The 18,684-nt window shown below is 37.8% G+C and overlaps 1 protein-coding gene across 4 annotated transcripts in view; it reads right to left on the bottom strand.

Moving 5' to 3' along the window:
* Window positions 1-4,701: 4,701 nt before the first annotated feature.
* Window positions 4,702-18,684, bottom strand: part of BZW2 (basic leucine zipper and W2 domains 2) — a 46,325-nt gene continuing 32,342 nt past the window's right edge. For 3 of the 4 annotated variants that reach the window (XM_087712757.1, XM_014076278.2, XM_087712758.1), the window contains 2 exons: window positions 16,712-16,834; window positions 13,218-13,648 (listed from right to left, as the gene is read on the bottom strand). In XM_087712757.1, the coding sequence (XP_087568883.1) occupies window positions 13,611-13,648; window positions 16,712-16,834 (161 nt within the window). In that variant the 3' untranslated portion in view covers window positions 13,218-13,610. Of the gene's footprint in view, window positions 5,737-13,217; window positions 13,649-16,711; window positions 16,835-18,684 lie in introns of those variants that run through there. The other variant, XR_001314090.2, reaches the window with a different exon arrangement.

Genomic DNA, 18,684 nt, shown 5'->3' with positions numbered 1-18,684 from the left:
TAGTATGAATTTGATACTGTTTTCAGTCACAGACACACAGCATAAATATCTTGATATCTGGACCAACCATCCAGGGAAGGAGGGCAAAATCTAAATAAAATGAATGAAGGGCAAATTAGATAAATTGCTATTTTTAGTCCTCTCCCCATTCCTGGCATGTGTCTGCTTATTCCAAAGTACACTGTTCAATAATCTAAAGATGGATATTTTAATAGAACTGGATTTATTGAATCATACTTTGGCAGCCATTTTATGGTGTAACTACCATATATTTTCAAGATTCCAAATGTGCCCTCTGGGACTAGATTGTTATCCGTGGCTTTACCTAACACTGAATTAAAGTTTAGTTCACAAAACCTTATTTGATGATACATTTGTTACTCCTGATTATCTTTAATTCTTTTGTTTCTGCTCTGCAGGTGTTTTAAGCCCTCCCCCAGAAACTGGGAAAATATGTAGATAAGGAGAGAGATGTTTAGTAACCTGGGGCTAAATTATTTAATGTGGATAAAGTCAAAGACAACATTAGCAGGCAGCATTACTAGATTTTTTGAGTATTAGCTGGTGTAGAGTTGCAACTGACTACATTTAATAATCTTATGAACTCTGTACACCCTTCTATAAATGATTGCGATAAGATGGCCAATGTTCATTATCTGCATACTCAAGGTGCTTTCTTGCACTAAAACGTCCAGTTTGCTAGATAAAGACAAATATAAATATTTGCTGCAGCAAGTTCACAGTTTAAAGAGCAAGCTGCTGCAAATGATATGTATGTCAGGCGCAAGTCATGTGTTATATATAAATGTAGAAACAAAAATGCAGTAGGTATGAAAAATAGGTCGATCAAATGCAAAGGAAGGAATGCTTTTAAATTACCCAGAAATTTTTGCAGTGGTAATATAATGTGTGAATCCAGTGGGGGGGGGGGTAGGGGTGAGCATTCTCGGTGTTCTACTATAGCATAGGTCATATATCATGTAGGTGCAGTTTCTTATCCTTGCATTTTGAGATGCCCTGTGCATTTGAAGTCTGGAAAAACAATTCCGAAAAAGGTAACCTTAAACACAAATACACATGGCAGAGGTCCTTGTACAATTTGCAGATTTTTCCGATGCCACTGTTTTTAAAAGAAGTTTAAAATGTGGGTATACTTGAATGTTTCATCCACTTGGCTGCTGAAGGACTGGAGTTTTAATTCTGAAAATCTAAGCATTAAGAATATATAAGCATGAAAACCACAGCCTTATGGATATGTCTGACTTTGATTATGATTTCTGCTTAATGTGGAAATAAATGCCATTGGCAATTGCTCAGAGTTTGAATTTGGCATAGTTGGGACTGAACTGCAAGGAAAGAATATGTATTTGTATTGGAAATTTGATGCTATATCCCTAAACTTCTTATAAATGTGTACGATTGATTTGGTTTGTTGGGAAAGCCATAGTGATTTTGTTTGACATATATAACCTTAAGAGATAAAAACACTAACTCCAGTGGTTAAACTCCTAGATTGAATTACACCAAACAATGCCAATCAGATTATATTATAATGAATGTCCATGAGCCTACTATAAACTCGCCGAATTATTATTTTTTCTTGGTTAGAGCTCCAAAGGGTTTTGTTCATTCTGGAGTTGGTGTCTGTTCATTGATATTTTACCAGCATTCTGTGCTCCTAATATTTTGTGAGCTCAATTGTGATTGTAACTTGAGGGCTACCTTTATTGTTAGTTACAATTTCCAAATCTGTAATGCTCATTCATGTAAAAATTAGTTTTCTTAATATTTACCATTAACATAGATATTTGACTTCTCATTTTTACTTTCCAGATGAGTTCAGTCTTCTTTACTTTAGTCAATGTAGTGTTGTGTACATATATCTAATTTTTTAATAGGTCTACTCCAGTTTTGATTTCACTTGATAGATTTGATTAAACATTATTGCAATATATTTATTAGCTATATTAATTATAAGTGTAGGGAAAATGTACACTTATTGTGATCTAGGGCTGTAATGGTGAACCTAGGCATGCACGCAGTCGTCACAGTCCAGTTCCAATAGCACTTCTCCACTGTGTTTCACTCTCAGCAGATAGATTCAAATATACTCTTGTTGCTATATACTCTTGTCAGTATACAGTCCTTCTCACCTAAGTGAGGTCAGCTACTGATATAAAAAACTCAAATAGAGATAATCTTTCTTATTTTATGAGGAAGGTAGTCTATCTGAAAAAAAAATGGGGGCATGAATGTCAAAACTAACATATGGGAGAGAATATGGGCAATAATGACTGAGCCGGCAGTCTAGTTGAATTAGTGACTTCCCTCTTCACCTGATCAACAGAATTTCCAAAAGGCTAGTAGACCTGAAAAAAGATTTCCAGAGCCGTTCTTTTATTTTTTTTAAAAAACCAACGAGTTAGTAAAATATTTATTTAACAAATTTATGATGATCACCTTAATACAATTGTTACCATTCCTTCCCCAAAGCAATATTTGATATCAGGTCCCCAAAGGACTTTGAAAAAGCTTTGCCTTCAAAGTTTCCCAGAATAGATGCCTATTATTCTGACTAATGGACGGAATGACTCAGGAAGAGTTTTATGCTTCTGGAAATATTACCTTGTGTAGCTTTCCTTTGCTATTTCCGCCACAGTTCTAACTAGGACTCAGTGATCACATTAAAAAAATTGAATATTTGCCCAGTCTTAGTTTAGAAAGATCATATTGGGTCCCTTTTTTATTTTTATTTCCTCTTGCTTGTCATCAAAGGAGTTACTTCAGGCATTCTAGTTTTCTACAGACTGGAGTCTTTTGCCAACTAAACATGCCTGTCAGATTCCTGGTATGTAAGGATTTTAGTTTTTGTATGACTCCAAAAGCAGTTGCTTAATTTAGGTCTCTGATTGACATGAATTTTCCACTACATATATGATATGACATTTTGGATATTGTACAACATTGAGTATTGGATGAGTTCTTTGTTTAGAGCGAAGTATAATCTAATATAAGAGTCCACTGACAGAACATCTATTTTGTATGTGCAAAACACACTTTTGCATGCAATTTATCAAGTGGGACTACTCTTTGTCTGCAGTGTTGCCCAAATCTGACTGTAGGTTCTGTCTTGGTTTACCTTTTCCAATAAGAAACTGAGTTGGAAGACCATTTCAGAGTAATTTAGTAGAGTGCTCTGATAAAGTGGTGTCTTCCTATGAAAAAGAGGAAACCATGGAAAATGAATTACATTTACTTTTATAGTTGTACAACGAAGAAATTCGAAGCAAAAGTTGATTGGTTTAGAAATACTCATCTGCTCACTTACATCACCAGAATTAAATTACATCACCAATTTCATGTGAGCATAGCCATAGGAAATTTTTTTTTTGTATTTTATGTAAAAGTAAAAGAAACATTTGCAAAGGAAAAACATAAAAATAAGTATGGGTAAGCTACAATATGAGCCCTTCCCAAGGTTGAGCTTGACTATTTTCTTTGTTCTTAGAGGCTTGAGAAGAGCTAAAAAGGAAACTATTGTATACAATGTCTTGAACGTTCTCCTGCCAATCCTGGTTTTAGAAAGAGAAGCTTTTCTTTAAAGTTAAGGCTACAGGAAATTATTAACAATACAATTGAAAAAGCAAATTTAAAACACACAAAACCCCACGTTAGTTAGCCAATTCAACAGAAACTACAAAAACTAGGTTTCAAGTATTACAAATTCCATGCTCAGTGGCCCTCAGCAAGGCTGTTCAAATATAGGAGAAACTGCTTCATCGCTTAATAGAAAGAATTTTGCCTAAACATAGTAGCACAATTTGTAATTCCTTTCTCAAAACTTTTATGTGTCGGTGGAGCCAACGCCAAAGAAAAGGTCAAATAACTGAGAGATGTTATCTTTGTCACTGCCCTGAATTTTTCAGCATTTGCGGTTAGTTGTCTGATCCTTTTTCATCATGCATTATTTAGAGGACTTTTTTTTCCACCAATGAATAGCAACATTTTTCTCTGTCCCCTATGGAGGACAAAACAAACTAACACAATAGTTTTAAACACTGTAAATCCCATAAAGATCAAATGAAGGATAGAAGCTACTGAGAGAAAACAAATGCAAAAAAATCCATTTATCCATTTATTAATTTAAATCCATTATTAACCTGGATATCTCTCCAGCTTTAATTGGAGATGTTATCCTTCCACTACATGCATTGTAGGAACAAGAATAGAGACAATTGCTAGCAAAAATGAAAATTATTTATCATAAAAATGGGCAAGAGAAACAGGCTTGAGTAGTTTTGCCTGGGACACATTCCCTCCAAATTAATGATCTTCAGATTTGTATGCCCACAATTATGATTATGATAAAGTGTAAGTAACCAATGTTATAAATAATTTTGATGGGCACTTCTAGAATTGTCAATTATTTATCTATCGGGAAAGTCTGAAGGGAAGGCTGTGAAAAGAGCCGAGGTGGCGCAGTGGTTAAATGCAGCACTGCAGGCTACTGCTAGATCAGCAGTTCAGCGGTTCAAATCTCACCGGCTCAGGGTTGACTCAGCCTTCCATCCTTCCGAGGTGGGTAAAATGAGGACCCAGATTGTTGGGGGCAATATGCTGACTCTCTGTAAACCGCTTAGAGAGGGCTGAAAGCCCTATGAAGCGGTATATAAGTCTACTGCTATTGCTATTGCTAAAAATAGTATATTGGAAGAAAAGTAGCCTCAAAGTGTAGGAATTCTTTCTGATCCCCTTAAGACACTGAAACTACAATTCCTAGTCAGCATCACTACTGATAAGATGCTGAAAAACTCTAAAAAATTGTCACCCCCAACATTCAGTATCTGGTGGCAATCTGCTGGAGAAGGCCAAGTCAAACTTAGACTGTTAGAATTTTGCTTCTAATTACAATGACAGCAACTATACAAAATTCATTGTTTGTTTTTTTTCATTAAGTTGCAGTTACAAAAAAATACAGAATGGCTCTGAAGTCTCTGGTCATTCCAAGTCATTTTGCAGTTATATACAGAATTTTAGAGATGCAGACTGCAATAGTTTCAACATTTTTTAGACAAAAGTGCTGTTTTCAATCAGAGGATGTTGTGCACCAGAGACGATCCATTGCTTACCATCTGTTATCTGAGTTTAACAGTGTTAAAACTGGCATACATCTATTATACCAGTGTAATATTGTTGTTACAACTAGGGCCTTGCAGCATCTGTGGTACTTCTGCTGCTTGTTTTGTTATAGGCTTCACTCCTGTGTATCCATTGTTTCTTTCAGACTATTTTATTCTCTTTCAATAGCATTACTAGTAAGTGGCTAGTGTCTAAAGACCATGGATTGTTTCTTCCATGGGAAAGGGCAGGAACTTTTCTTTTTCCACTCTGGGGTTTCTCTACATATCGTTGAATAAATTGCATAATAAATGAAATGGTGAAAAGGGATTTGTCCATTCTGTAACCACTCCAGGCTTTGCTATTTCAGTAGGCATCATTTATGCACAGCATAGTCCCAATTAATTGGACAGCATCTTGAACTAGCGTATTTCAGATTTTTGATAATTTTGATTAGCAAAATACAAAATCAGTTGGGGGAACCTTGTAAGGGAGCCAAACACTCTTCAGCTGGTTTCTGCTATTGCTGGTGTCCTTAAGATATGTTTGATCTGCAGAATTTTCTTTGGTCATGCCCATCTGCAGGATACTTGGCTGGGAAGGGTGACATAGTGATTACTAAAGAGAAAATGCTGAATTAAATTTGTAGATAATAGCAGCCAGTACTTTTTCCTTTTCTCCCAGATTTAAACATTGAAGCTTTTTATTAGCTTTCCTGACCCACTTCTTATTACATTAAACTAAAATGGACTATAAAAGAGTTTGGAAAGACATAACATTAGAACATCAAATCAAAATGGCAACATATTCTATAACTAAGTGACAAGAAATACAGCCACATATGTTAAATTAGAAGATGAAGGCTTTTATAGAATCAACAACACCCCCCCCCCCCTTATTTTGAACACAGAGTTTATTGTGGCAATGCTTCGAATATTGTTTTTCCTTTTCTTCATTATTTCACCATTGGCTCCACTGTTATTTTGGCAGTCATAAATGGCCCATTAAATTCATCATTACTACTTATTTTGTAGGTACCAAATCTCACTATCATAGCCAATTGCGCTGACTAATTGATTATGATAGCTGCAATCATAATTCACAAGTTGGGCCTCTTTGAGTGGTAACAGGCTGACATTATCTATAAATGTAGCAACAGATGAGAGAAAATGAAACACGCCCAGTGTTAAATGAAACATCACAAATTGAAAACAAAGGTCTGTTAAATAAACTGACAAGCTGCTTAACAGCCCAACCAGCCACCTGCTCTTCCATCATGTTTTAGAAAAACTCAGTGTCTCTGCCAACTCAAGAAAAAAATTCTATTACGTGTAAGTGCTAGGGGAGTGTAGAATTATTGTTGCATACAAAGATTTAGAACGTCTGGTCAAATTATTTATTTTCCTGAATTTCTAATTAAGGTAATCCTTGTTTTTTCAACATAATTGGGCCTAGCAATGTGGCCATTAAATGAAGAGATTGCTAGGGTGAAATCATGATTGTGCTTATGATTTTATTTCAGCTTTCCTTTGCATTGTAAATCTGTGAAAGTTAAAAACACAAGAAGTTACTTTTTCATTGCTGGCATAATTGTGAATGGTGACTAAAGAAGCTTGTTCATTGTTTTGCAAGGAACTGTGCATATTTGTGATTGTGAGTAGTAGTGCTGGCAAGGCAGTATTTCAGGACATTCAGTAAGTCTCATTGCATAGTTAAAGAAAGTTTCCTTCAAATCAAGTTCAATTAATGCTGACTTTCTCGGAGATACCATTGTAATTTTCTAGTCAGCAATATAGAAATGGTTTGCCACCACTTCAGGATTTTGTTTTTTTAGTTCTCACTGTGGTCTATAAACTTGTAATCCTTATAATCCCCTGGAGATCTGAGCACACCCTGGACCAGTGGTGGGTTCCTACCGGTTCAAACCGGTTTGGCCAAACCGGTAGTGGTTTGGCAGCCTGGGTCGCTGGAATCGGCAGCGACCCAGGCCTGCCACGCCCCCGAATTGGTTCTCTGGGTGGCACCATAGGAACAATTTTTATTGCACTGTGCATGCGCACGCAGCACACATAAAGCGTGTTCATGTGAAGCGCCCATGAGAGAACCGGCAGTAGTGACCTACGGAACCCACCCCTACCCTGGATCTAATCCTGATTATCTTCAGAGGTCAGGCAAAAACAGTCAGATGATGCCGCCTGTCAGAAAAGGCTTCTTAATGTAGCCTAACTGCTTACAGGGTGAACTAAAAACCATGTCTGGTAATAGGAAAAAAGGTTGAGATGATCAAATGAACAAACATTTTAAATGATTACATATAGCACTGCCGAAAAGTATAGACAGCAAGATAGTCCTCACTTAATGTCCATTTGCTCACCTTCCACTTGAAATTACAATGTTGCTTACAAATGGTACTTACACAAAATTAGTCATTACAGCATCGCTGTGGTCACATGATCCAAATCTGAGAGCTCTGCAGCTTCCGTGGTAACTATATCGTTACCAAGTGCATTTCCGGCCCCCCCCCCCATTCCTGCCCAATCCCTGCTTTTTTGACTGCCATGCATTTTGGCTTGCACCCACCAACTTCACAATTCCTGCCTAATAAACTAATAAAAACTAAACTAAACTAACAATCTGCTCTGAAATTATAATGACGGGTCTCTGCCAATTATGGTGAAGAAGTGGGATTACATAGAAAGAGTTTCTTTGAGGAATTAAAAGATGAATTCCATCTATTCTAGACTACTAGAATGACGTCAAGTTTTGTAATGGTTTAGGATGCACTGCTTTGCCATACTAAAATCTAGGGAATTCACACGTGTGTGTGTGCGCGCACACACACACACACACATACACACACACACTCATTTACTCACACATAAATGTCTTATGTATTTTAGAAGAAACAAAAAGAACATTCTTAGATGGAGATAGGAAGGAAAAGGAAGGGGACATATTTCAGAGATAATGGAAATGGGCTAGTGAAGTGGGGGAAGAATAAAATGAAAGAAGCTTTTTCTGGGAGACAGAAGTATACGTTTAGGTATTGCAAGGATAGTAAAGGATTTCATGTAAATGTGACAGCAAAAATAAAACCTGCCTGATAATCATGATGTGTTTTAAAGACTCCGGGAACTGAAATAAATTAAAATAGAAACATACTAATTTCTATTAATCCACACTAGAGGGCACTAAACCCAAAATTTAGATTAAAGGCTTTCACAAGTTTTATTTGTTGAAAACTTTGGCAAACTGGAGAGTTTCTTAACTACCATATTTTCTTCATATAAAACAGTTTTGCAGGTTTGTAAATGTTCAAGTGCATAATTGGAAATAGAAATTAATTCAACCTAATATAGAAGTGATCGCAAAACTGACATTGCTTCTTTTGTTGATTGGTACTAATTTGGAATCAGAGGTGACTGGATGCGATGGGCCCTGAAAGCTCTCATCTTGATGGAGATACTGAGGTAAGACTAAGAGTTTCAGGAAATGAAGGCCCTAAAAGATCTCATCTTGATGGAAATACTGGGGTAAGATTAAGGGTTTCAAGAAATGAAGAGGCAAAAGGGACACTAATGTGATAGCAAGAGACATAAAGCAAAGAGCATATTAGACATGGTACAAGCCAACATTAAGGCCTATCAGGAAATATGGCAAAGCATTCAAATTTATCCAGTACAGTTTAAGGCAAAACACAACCTGCTTGGAATGTGATGAGCAAGATGAATTTCCTGGTTCACCGACAAATGCGCGCCTGACAAAAGCACGCTGACAAAACCGTGGCGAGAAAACCACGAGGTTGAAATCGCGCCCACAGAAGCGCGCCGACAAATGCATGCCGATGAAAGCGCGCCATCAAGAAACAACGTGAAAACAACGTAATAACAACCCTAACTCTTACCTTAACCCTAATCACACTTTTGTGGGCGCGGTTTTGTCGGTGCTCTTTTGTGGGAACGCTTTTGATCTCACGGTTTTCTCGTGCAGTTTTGTCAGCGCGGTTTTGTCGGGCACGCATTTGACGGGTCACAGAATTTCCTATAGATTACTGCTACTTCTTTGCTAGGCATTTTGCAAATTAACTCACTTATTCTCTCAGCATTAGAACTATGTTGGTAGTCGATTCAGATCATTAGTGGACCAAGGAACTCAAGACAAAATCATACAAACCAATCCTTTGATCTGATTTATATCTATGCATCTTAATATATTAAATCTAGAAACTGCATTCGTTTCCCATCTTATTTGAACCTGTTTATCTGGGTTAGTTCTCGATATTCCTAAATGCCTATTCTTCATCTTAGATAGCTACAGAAGCTCTGCAATCTCTATTTAATATAAATATGAGGGATAGATCTCCATTTACCTCACACCAATGGGTTATTGATACATATTTGTTGTGTCCCAGAATAGATTTTTTTCATCAGTAAGGCTTTCAAGCAATTTTATAAATATCCTTGAGGATTTTTCTATATATATATATATCAAGTGGATTTTTTTTTTTAATCATTTTTTTTTGGAGAGATTTTATTGTCATTTATAGGCCGCCCTTTTCCCTGAGGGGACTCAGGGCGGCTTACAATTCGTGGGAAAGGAGTGCAAGACAAAACATGAAATAATATGTGAATAAAATAAAACAATAAAACACAACATTCATTCAACATTCGGGTGGGGCGGATGAAAATCTTATCCCCAGGCCTGACGGGATAGCCAGATCTTAAGGGCTGCGCGGAGGGTCTGGACGGTGGTGAGGGTGCGAATCTCTACGGGGAGATCGTTCCAAAGGGTCGGAGCTGCTACTGAGAAGGCTCTCCTCTGCGTAGTCGCCAGTTGGCACTGACAGGCGGATGGAACTCGGAGGAGGCCCAATCTGTGCGATCTGATGGGTCGAAGGGAGGTAATCGGCAGAAGGCGGTCTCTCAAGTACTCAGACCCACTACCATGGAGGGCTTTATGGATGGTGAGTAGCACCTTGAAGCACACCCGGAGATCAACAGGTAGCCAGCGCAGCTCGCGGAGGATAGGTGTTATGTGGGCGAACCGAGGTGCACCCACTATCACTCGCGCGGCCGCATTCTGGACTAGCTGAAGTCGCCGGATGCTCTTCAAGGGCAGCCCCATGTAGAGCACATTGCAGTATTCCAGCCTAGAGATCACAAGGGCTCGAGTGACTGTTGTGAGGGCCTCCCGATTCAGGTAGGGTCGCAACTGGCGCACCAGGCAAACCTGGGCAAATGTCCCCCTGGTCACAGCCGACAGATGATGGTCAAAAGTCAGCTGTGTGTCCAGGAGGACTCCCAAGTTGCGAACCCTATCTGAGGGGTATAGAATTTGACCCCCCAGCCTGAGCGGTGGAACACTGGCCAAATTATTGGGAGGGAAACACAACAGCCACTCGGTCTTGTCCGGGTTGAGTACCAGTTTGTTAGCTCTCATCCAGTTCTTAACGGCCTCAAGACCCTGGCTCATCACGTCCACCGCTTCATTGAGTTGGCACGGGGCGGACAGATACAACTGCGTGTCGTCCGCGTATTGATGGTATTTTATCCCGTGCCTCCGAATGATCTCGCCCAGCGGTTTCATGTATATGTTAAATAGTAGGGGGGATAAGACCGAGCCCTGCGGCACCCCATAAGTTAGGGGCCTCGGGGACGATCTCTGTCCCCCAATCAACACCGACTGTGACCTGTCCGAGAGGTAGGAGGAGAACCACCGTAATACGGTGTCTCCCACTCCCACCTCCCGCAGTCGTCGCAGAAGGATACCATGGTCGATGGTATCGAAAACCGCTGAGAGGTCAAGGAGAACCAGGATGGACGCGTGGCCTCCATCCCTGGCTCTCCAGAGATCATCGGTCAATGCGACCAAAGCGGTTTCTGTGCTGTAACCAGGTCTGAAGCCGGACTGGAAGGGGTCAAGATAATTAGCTTCCTCCAAGGACCGTTGAAGCTGGAAGGCCACCACCTTCTCAACAACCTTCCCAACAAAGGGAAGGTTGGAGACTGGATGGTAATTGTTAAAAACGGCTGGATCCAAGGATGGTTTCTTCAGGAGGGGTCTCACCACCGCCGCTTTAAGTGCGGCTGGGAAGTGCCCCTCCCGAAGGGAGGCGGTTACGACCGCCTGGATCCAGCCTCGTGTCACCTCACTGCTGTTGGCAACCAGCCAGGAGGGACACGGGTCCAGTATACAGGTGGAGGCACTCACAGCTCGTATGGCCTTGTCCACATCCCCAGAGGCAACATCCTGAAACTCAACCCAGAGATGGTCTGCCAAGCTATCCCCTTGTGTCTCGGCTGGATCTGCAGAGGTGGAGTCCAAGTCCGACCGAAACCGAGCAACTTTGTCTGCCAAGAACTGGACATACTCCTCAGCCTTACCCTGTAGGGGTTCCCCCGCATCCCTCCTATTTAGGAGGGAGCGGGTTATCCTAAACAGGGCGGCTGGGCGGGACTCAGCAGACGCAACCAAGGTGGCAATATATGTTCTTTTTGCTGTCCTCAATGCCCTGATATATTCCTTGGTGCATGTTGTCAAAAGTGCTCAGTTCGATTCGGACTTATCGGACCTCCACAGGTGCTCTAGGCGTCTCCTCCGGCGCTTCTTCTCCCGGAGCTCCTCGGTGAACCAAGGAGGCCTTCGGGATCCACCGACCCGGAGGGGCCGTAGTGGCGCAATCCGGTCGAGGGACTCCGATGTCGCCGAGTGCCAGGCAGCAACCAGAGTCTCCGCCGAACTGTGGGCGAGAGTGTCAGGAATAACCCCAAGCTCCGTCTGGAACCTTAAAGGGTCCATAAGTCGCCTGGGGCGGAACCACCTGGTCAGTTCCTCCTCCCTACAGTGGGGGTTTGGCCTCTGACAAATATCTATTTATCATACATATTTGCAATTACCTTGCTAATTTAGACTTCATAGTTCAGGAGCAAATATAAAACTGATCTCTATCCTCCTTACTTTGAGGTATAAAATTTAGTTCGCTATCTAGTTACACAAATCTGCTTTTATATGGGTAAGTAACAGCATAATGCTAAAATGGTTAGGATAACAAATGTGTGTCCTCCAATCTTTGTTCAATTTATGTCAAACTAGGTAGCATGATTAACAAACAGGGATGATAGGATTAGAATCCAACAATATCTGGAGAATCAACTTTTGCATTTCTATTTTAGAAAGAAATAATTCTTCCTACAAAAAAGAAAAAAGGAACTTTAAAAAAAACAGCATTCAAATACAGATAATTTCCTCTACTTGAGTGCAAAATGTCCATTGCTAGCCCAGACAGTTAAAGTTTCTTGCCACAGATATTAAACCAATCACTGCAGTTGTCAAACTGTTAACATGGTTGCTAAGTGAATCTGGCTTCCCCATTGACTTTGCTTGCAGAAGCTCACAAAAGATGGTTACATAATCCAGGAGCACTGCAATTGTCATAAATACATGCCAGTTGCCCAGTGTCCGAATTTTGATCACGTGACCATGGAGCTTATATGAAAATTGGTCATAAGTAACTTTTTTCACTGCTACTGTAACTTCGAACAGTCACTAAACAAATGATTGTAAGTCGATAATTTGCATTCAAGATATTTTTAAAATCTACCCGGTTATTAAACACAGGACCTCTTCAATTGATTGAAAATTATTTTAATTGGTTAATATAACCACTGAGTCAATTAAACAGGTCTTAAACCCCTTTTTTGTGATTTATCACTGTTTTGTGTAAGAACAGTCACATAACTGTTTAAAAAAAAAAGAAAACAGGATCCAGTTTAATGTAGATATCTTAGGGCTGGATAGGTGTTACCTATACACACACGGCACGCTGGCTCTCCTTTGGTTTATTGCAGCTTTTTTATGTGGAATATCTCATTAACCCAGGAGGTTTCTGCCCCAGCATCAAATATTCCTGGAGGCATCAACCTCAAATCTGGAAACATTCCACATTGGTAGTGTACAGAGTGGGTTATACTAAGAAGAAGCTTGCCATATGGATAAGGTTGATGGATAAGAATTATTCTTTGAATAATTCTGCTGTAAAAGTTCAGCAGTAGTTTATTTCCACACTAACCACTTCTAAACAAAATGTCTGGAAACATGAATATACAAAATCCATTTAATTAAAAAAAAATCTTAGTGATGTTGACTCACATACACAAGCAAATACTGAACTAAGTATAGATATTTAAAAAAAAACACCTTTATGGGCAGAAAATGAAGTACCTGAAAAAGTTCTTAAGCTTTTAATCACAATTTCCCTAATTGTCTCTTTTGCTGAATGCCATTGTCTACATGGCATATGGCTTGCCAAAAGAGGCTCATGTATAGCAACAATAATGCTTTTTATTTATTTATTTTATTTTTCTAAACAAACGAATGAAGGAAAAAAAATCTAGCCTAAAGTTTCAATATGACACTGAAGGAACAACCTTGCTTGAATAGTACAAAATTATGAAAGAGCAGCCAGCTGTAATCTTGTCTGGTTTGTGCTTTGTTTAGCCATCTTGATTTTCATCCCCTTCAGATTCAGATTCTATAAAACAGAGAGAAAAATAATAAGTTTCTTATAGCTTTAAAAACACTACACACACACACACACACACACACACACACACACACACTTTTCCATAAATAAATTAACCACAAGCCAAAAGAAGGAGGTTGAAAGTGAGAAGCATTTATTTTAATCAGTGGCATAAATGGTCTCTATTGTCAAGAATAAGCTTCTTCACGCTGGATATTTCGTATGTTTCTCATTAAGTTGTGCTAATGGCCATGTTGAATTTAACATCCAATACAGGTGGTGAGCATCCGGCAGGGCAAAATAGACCTACGAATACACTGATGGAGTCTGGACTATAAATTAATCATTAACAAAGATTAAAAGTAAACCTCATTATAGGGACCTTCTTAAGGGGAAATAGGAAAAATTGGGAAGGAGAGACTATAACTGCTACATCTCATGATACACAAAGTGTAGCAGTTGTACTCTCTCCTTCCCAATTTTTCCTATTGAAATGTTTTATAATTTTATCAGAAATGTAAAAGTTACAATTATCAGTGCTGACAATCATCTCCCAAAATAAAAATAGTAATAAACCTGGACATGGCATTACTTTGCCACTATTCTTACTAATATCTTTCAGGTTTTGAAGGCCACAAAAATCTCCCTGGCCCATGAAAAACAAAACTAACAAGACTATATCTCATACCATCAACCCTACAGTGCCAATGTCTGGCTGTTTTATCAACATTTCTTGAAAGAAATGGCTGTGAGCCCTATTTGTCTTTCCATAAAATTGCAACAGGCTAAGGCAAGGTTTCCCCAATGTGAATGACATGCGCAGATTCCAACTATCTTTAGGACTCAGCATTGAAACCTATTCCCCCATCACTAAGCCAATCCTATCTCCCTGCCTGCCTCTGCTTTTTCCTTGGAAAGGAAGGACAAAGACTGCTGCTTCCCTGTGTTGTTGTAAAGAAACAAAACTGTCATGAAACAGTGCCTTCCTCCTTTTCATTGTATTTATTCTTACTTTGCAAGATCATTTTCCTTGATTTTCAAATAAAATACTACCTAAGATGGTGCAATTAAAGACATACAAACAAGGCAACAACAAAAAGCAGGAATGCTGCTGTTCATTTATTTGTGAAAAGCCCAACATGTGAAGTTTAGATGGGTTTTACTTTAATATTTCTTGCCGTGGCTCGCTTACTGCTTATCCAATTATTATATTATATGTGAGTATATCTGTTTTTTTAAAAAATTACATGATTCAGTCTCTTTTTCGGGATGTTACTTCAGTCAACTATTTAAAAAAAACAAGATGGAAAAATTACTAAAAATTTATAGGAATTGATTAAGCAAATATTTTAATTCTGAAGGCAAAATACGAATTCATGTTTACAACCTGTCACCCATGTGTTGGTTATATTGAATTAGACTTCAAGGGGATTTGTTTTATGATTTTTCAACAGGATACAAAAAAAACCTTCTCCATGAGAAGCTACTATATGAAGTTGAAAAATGAAATCAACCACAATAAAAAAATGTCTTATTAACTATTGGTAAATATACGGGACAGCTGAGGCATCAAACATCTGTTCTTTCATTTATGACTGTATGCACAATGGAACTAGCCATAGTTTTTTATTTAAAAGCAGAAGTAGGCAACCTTGCAATTTTTACTACAAAATATTCAGCATTTCAACTCAAATGATATCCAATGAATAAGGTGATAAACACTCAGTTTCAGTGAAGCAATAGTGAAAGAAGGATGATGCTGAATTTAAGCTGCCACTTCCTCAAAAGAATAAACACAGATAAAATGCTATGTTATGCTTTTCCACTTTGTTAATTTGAAGTGCCATCCTCCAGTGTATGTGTACACACACACACACACAAATATACTGTATTGTTTAAGTGGATATGCACATACGAAACACCTCTTTTAAAAAAAAGGTTAAGCAGCCAATCCCCCCCCCCCCCCGGCTTATGGGGCTGCTTCAGAAACTAATCCAAACTATCTCCATATGGGTACATTTCACCCTGTAAAATGACATGGCTGGGCATGGCTGTACATCATATAAAGATAAACAGGAACACCTTTGGAAAATCAAGTATGAACCTATAAAAAGACATTGTTGCGTGCTATGCATTTCAAAGCACTTTTTGTGAAAAATTTGCAGAATTCTAATATATACTTTAGAAATTCCAATAAAGAGCATGGATAGTGTGTATTTATAGGTGAGTATATGAAAAAGAGAGTAAGATATTGAGAGACAAAGAAAGATAAACAATATTAAACATCTATAAAATAAGGTAGACATTGGTTCTGTGAACCTCAGAGAGCAGCTGTCATTTTCACATTCACAATGGTCACATACAGGTTTACACACTTTCCTCTCCCTGCCTCCAGAAACCAGAAAAGAAAAAATAAGGTATGGAAATGAGGAAAGTGGAAAGAAGCTATTCAGACAAGACAAGACAAGGCAAGGCAAGGCAAGGCAAGATGAGAATGGGAAGAAAGAAAAGAGAGTAAAAAACCTCCTTTAGAATTCATAGAAAGAACTAAATTCATCAACAGAGGAGATAAGTAATCTATCTATGTGCTGATCATTTGAAGGGATAACAATAGCATGCAGCTCATCTATAATAACAATGTCAAACATCTCACTTAAATTAAACACCAACTAAATATTTGCAAATGTATTATATATATAAAGTGACAGCAGTTATTTAAACATTTTGGTGCAGAGACTAGACCAAAAATATCATAGGAAGCTCAACTCTTTTGAATTAAATTATTAACCTGACTTGCTGATATTAATAGACAAAACTTTATAACCGTACCCAGCAGTGATAGACACTGAACCCAAAACTTCCTATGTGCGAGCAAGATTCTCCTCTTGATTCAAGTGTCACCCAGGGATTAGCCAATGTGTAACCTGACTAGCCAATGAATAACCTATTTAAGCTTATTCAGTTTGGCCAATGGATAATCCAAAATATTTTGTTCTGTGGACCAAAGAATCTCAGAGCTCCAGATAAGCATGTAATTCAAAATTTAATTTAATTTTTTAATTTAAAAATTACCTTCTTCAGCATTTTGCAGCCATTCCACAAACTTCTTCATCTGATCAAGAAACACACTTTTGCCTTTAGAAAGATGTGCCTCTTTGTACCATTTTAAAATGGCTTCTTCACTTAGGACATCAGCTGAAATTCAAATTCAGAAAAATAACCATTAGTAAATATTTCTGGGTAAAGGGTTGAACTATACAAGTAATCTTCTGCTAACTATGAAAATTGAACTCAAACTTTCTATTGCTAAGCAAGACAGTGGTTAAGTGAAATGTGCCCCATTTTATAACCTATTTTTGCCATAGTTCTTAAAACAAACACTGTGGCTAAATGAATTTGTTAAGTGAATCTGGCTGGGAAACTTACAAATGAGACACTGCAACTCCTAAATATGCACCCAAATTTTGATCATGTGACCATGGAGATGATGCAACAATCATAATGTGTAAAACAGTTGTAAGTAACTTTTTTGTGCTTTGTAATATCAAATGTTTACTAAACAAATGAAATAATTTTACTACTGTGGACAGAGACAAATAACAAGGCTTCAGCTGGACTTTAAGATATGAAGGAAACAAAGATTCTGATGTACAGTACTCTAGAGGAGGAAAATGAACTAGAGGGAAACAAGTCTAATTAAAAGAGCTGTAGAAAGATCTGTTTACAGTATATTGTGCATCATTTGCTTAGAAATGAAGAGATCTTAGATTATAAAGGAGCACAAAAGTGAAACATGCCACCTAGAGGAATTCAGAGGCCAATTGATTTCCCTCTTTATTTGAAAAAAGTCTGATTGTAACTTTTGTATGCTTTTTACATATAACCTTTTGCAAAATAAAGATTTTGCCTCAATTAAGCAATTATCTTTGAACATCTTTCAAGCTTACATTTTGGAATAGTAAGTTAAAGATGATTGCACGGCTATTTTAAATGCTTCTAAATTTTTGATGAACTTTTACAGGATATGGTAATCCCCCAGTAACTCTTAGAGAATCAGCACTTGGAACAAAGCATGCAAACTGAGAGAATAACATTTTAGAGATTGCCATCTACTACATTTCCAAGGAAGAGCAATAGACATGGAAGAAAAGACATCTAGCAAAATAAGCTGTGAAAAATTGGCATGCTTTCTGATTTGCAAAACTAAAGTGTAAGTCAACATAAATTATGTTTGCTTCTATATGGCTGGAGGATAAGAGCCAAGAATACCAAATTAGTTGGCAGGGTTTATCCTTTAAAGCTGAATATTCAATAGTTGTAAATGAAGAGTAGTACAGAATATATTCTAGCCAAACTATAATTTACAGAAATTAGAGATTTGATGAAATTATTGAAGTCAGACGATTTGATTTATGAATAATGGGAATCAATAAAAATGTTTAATTTAATAATTTTAAAAATAATACATTCCACAAAATAAATGTTTCCAATTAAGCTAATTGGAAAGAGATTTAGAAATCACATCTTCACATAACACCATAATTTATCTGTAGAATTCATTAGTACATGTTAAGAGCTATTAACTTAATAACATTGAATCTATTATATGAAGGTCTGTGAAAGTTTACCAGCTCACATTTCAAATATGAATTACAAGGGAAAAAGGGAAAAGAAAGAAATCTCTTCATTTCCTGCTAATAAGCACCTCAGAAGTATCCAGTTGGCCACTATGAACACAAAATGGCAGAATAACATGGATCTTGATGTGGCCCATAAGAGCTATTGTTATATTCTGAACTTCTTTCATTCTTAAGAGATTCAGGTGAAAAAGGGGGAAGGAATATGGGTTTCACATTGAGTTAAAGAATAAGATAGTGGCTTAATAAAATATTTTTTCCAGTAAAGGAAGAATAGACTTATTGACAACAAACAAACAAAAAAAATCATTCAATTTAAAGTAGTCATTATTCAAAATAATACAAACAAAACTATTCTGAAATTGTTCTACAGAAACTATTTTCCCCTTCAAGTATTTATAGCAGCAA

Source organism: Thamnophis sirtalis, unplaced genomic scaffold, assembly GCF_051295495.1.
Source record: "Thamnophis sirtalis isolate CommonGarterSnake01/CBP01778 unplaced genomic scaffold, rThaSir2_p1.2 scaffold_4, whole genome shotgun sequence".
Classification (NCBI taxonomy): domain Eukaryota; kingdom Metazoa; phylum Chordata; class Lepidosauria; order Squamata; family Natricidae; genus Thamnophis; species Thamnophis sirtalis.
The sequence above is the reverse complement of the archived record's forward strand: the minus strand, read 5'-3'. Positions and strand labels throughout refer to the sequence as shown.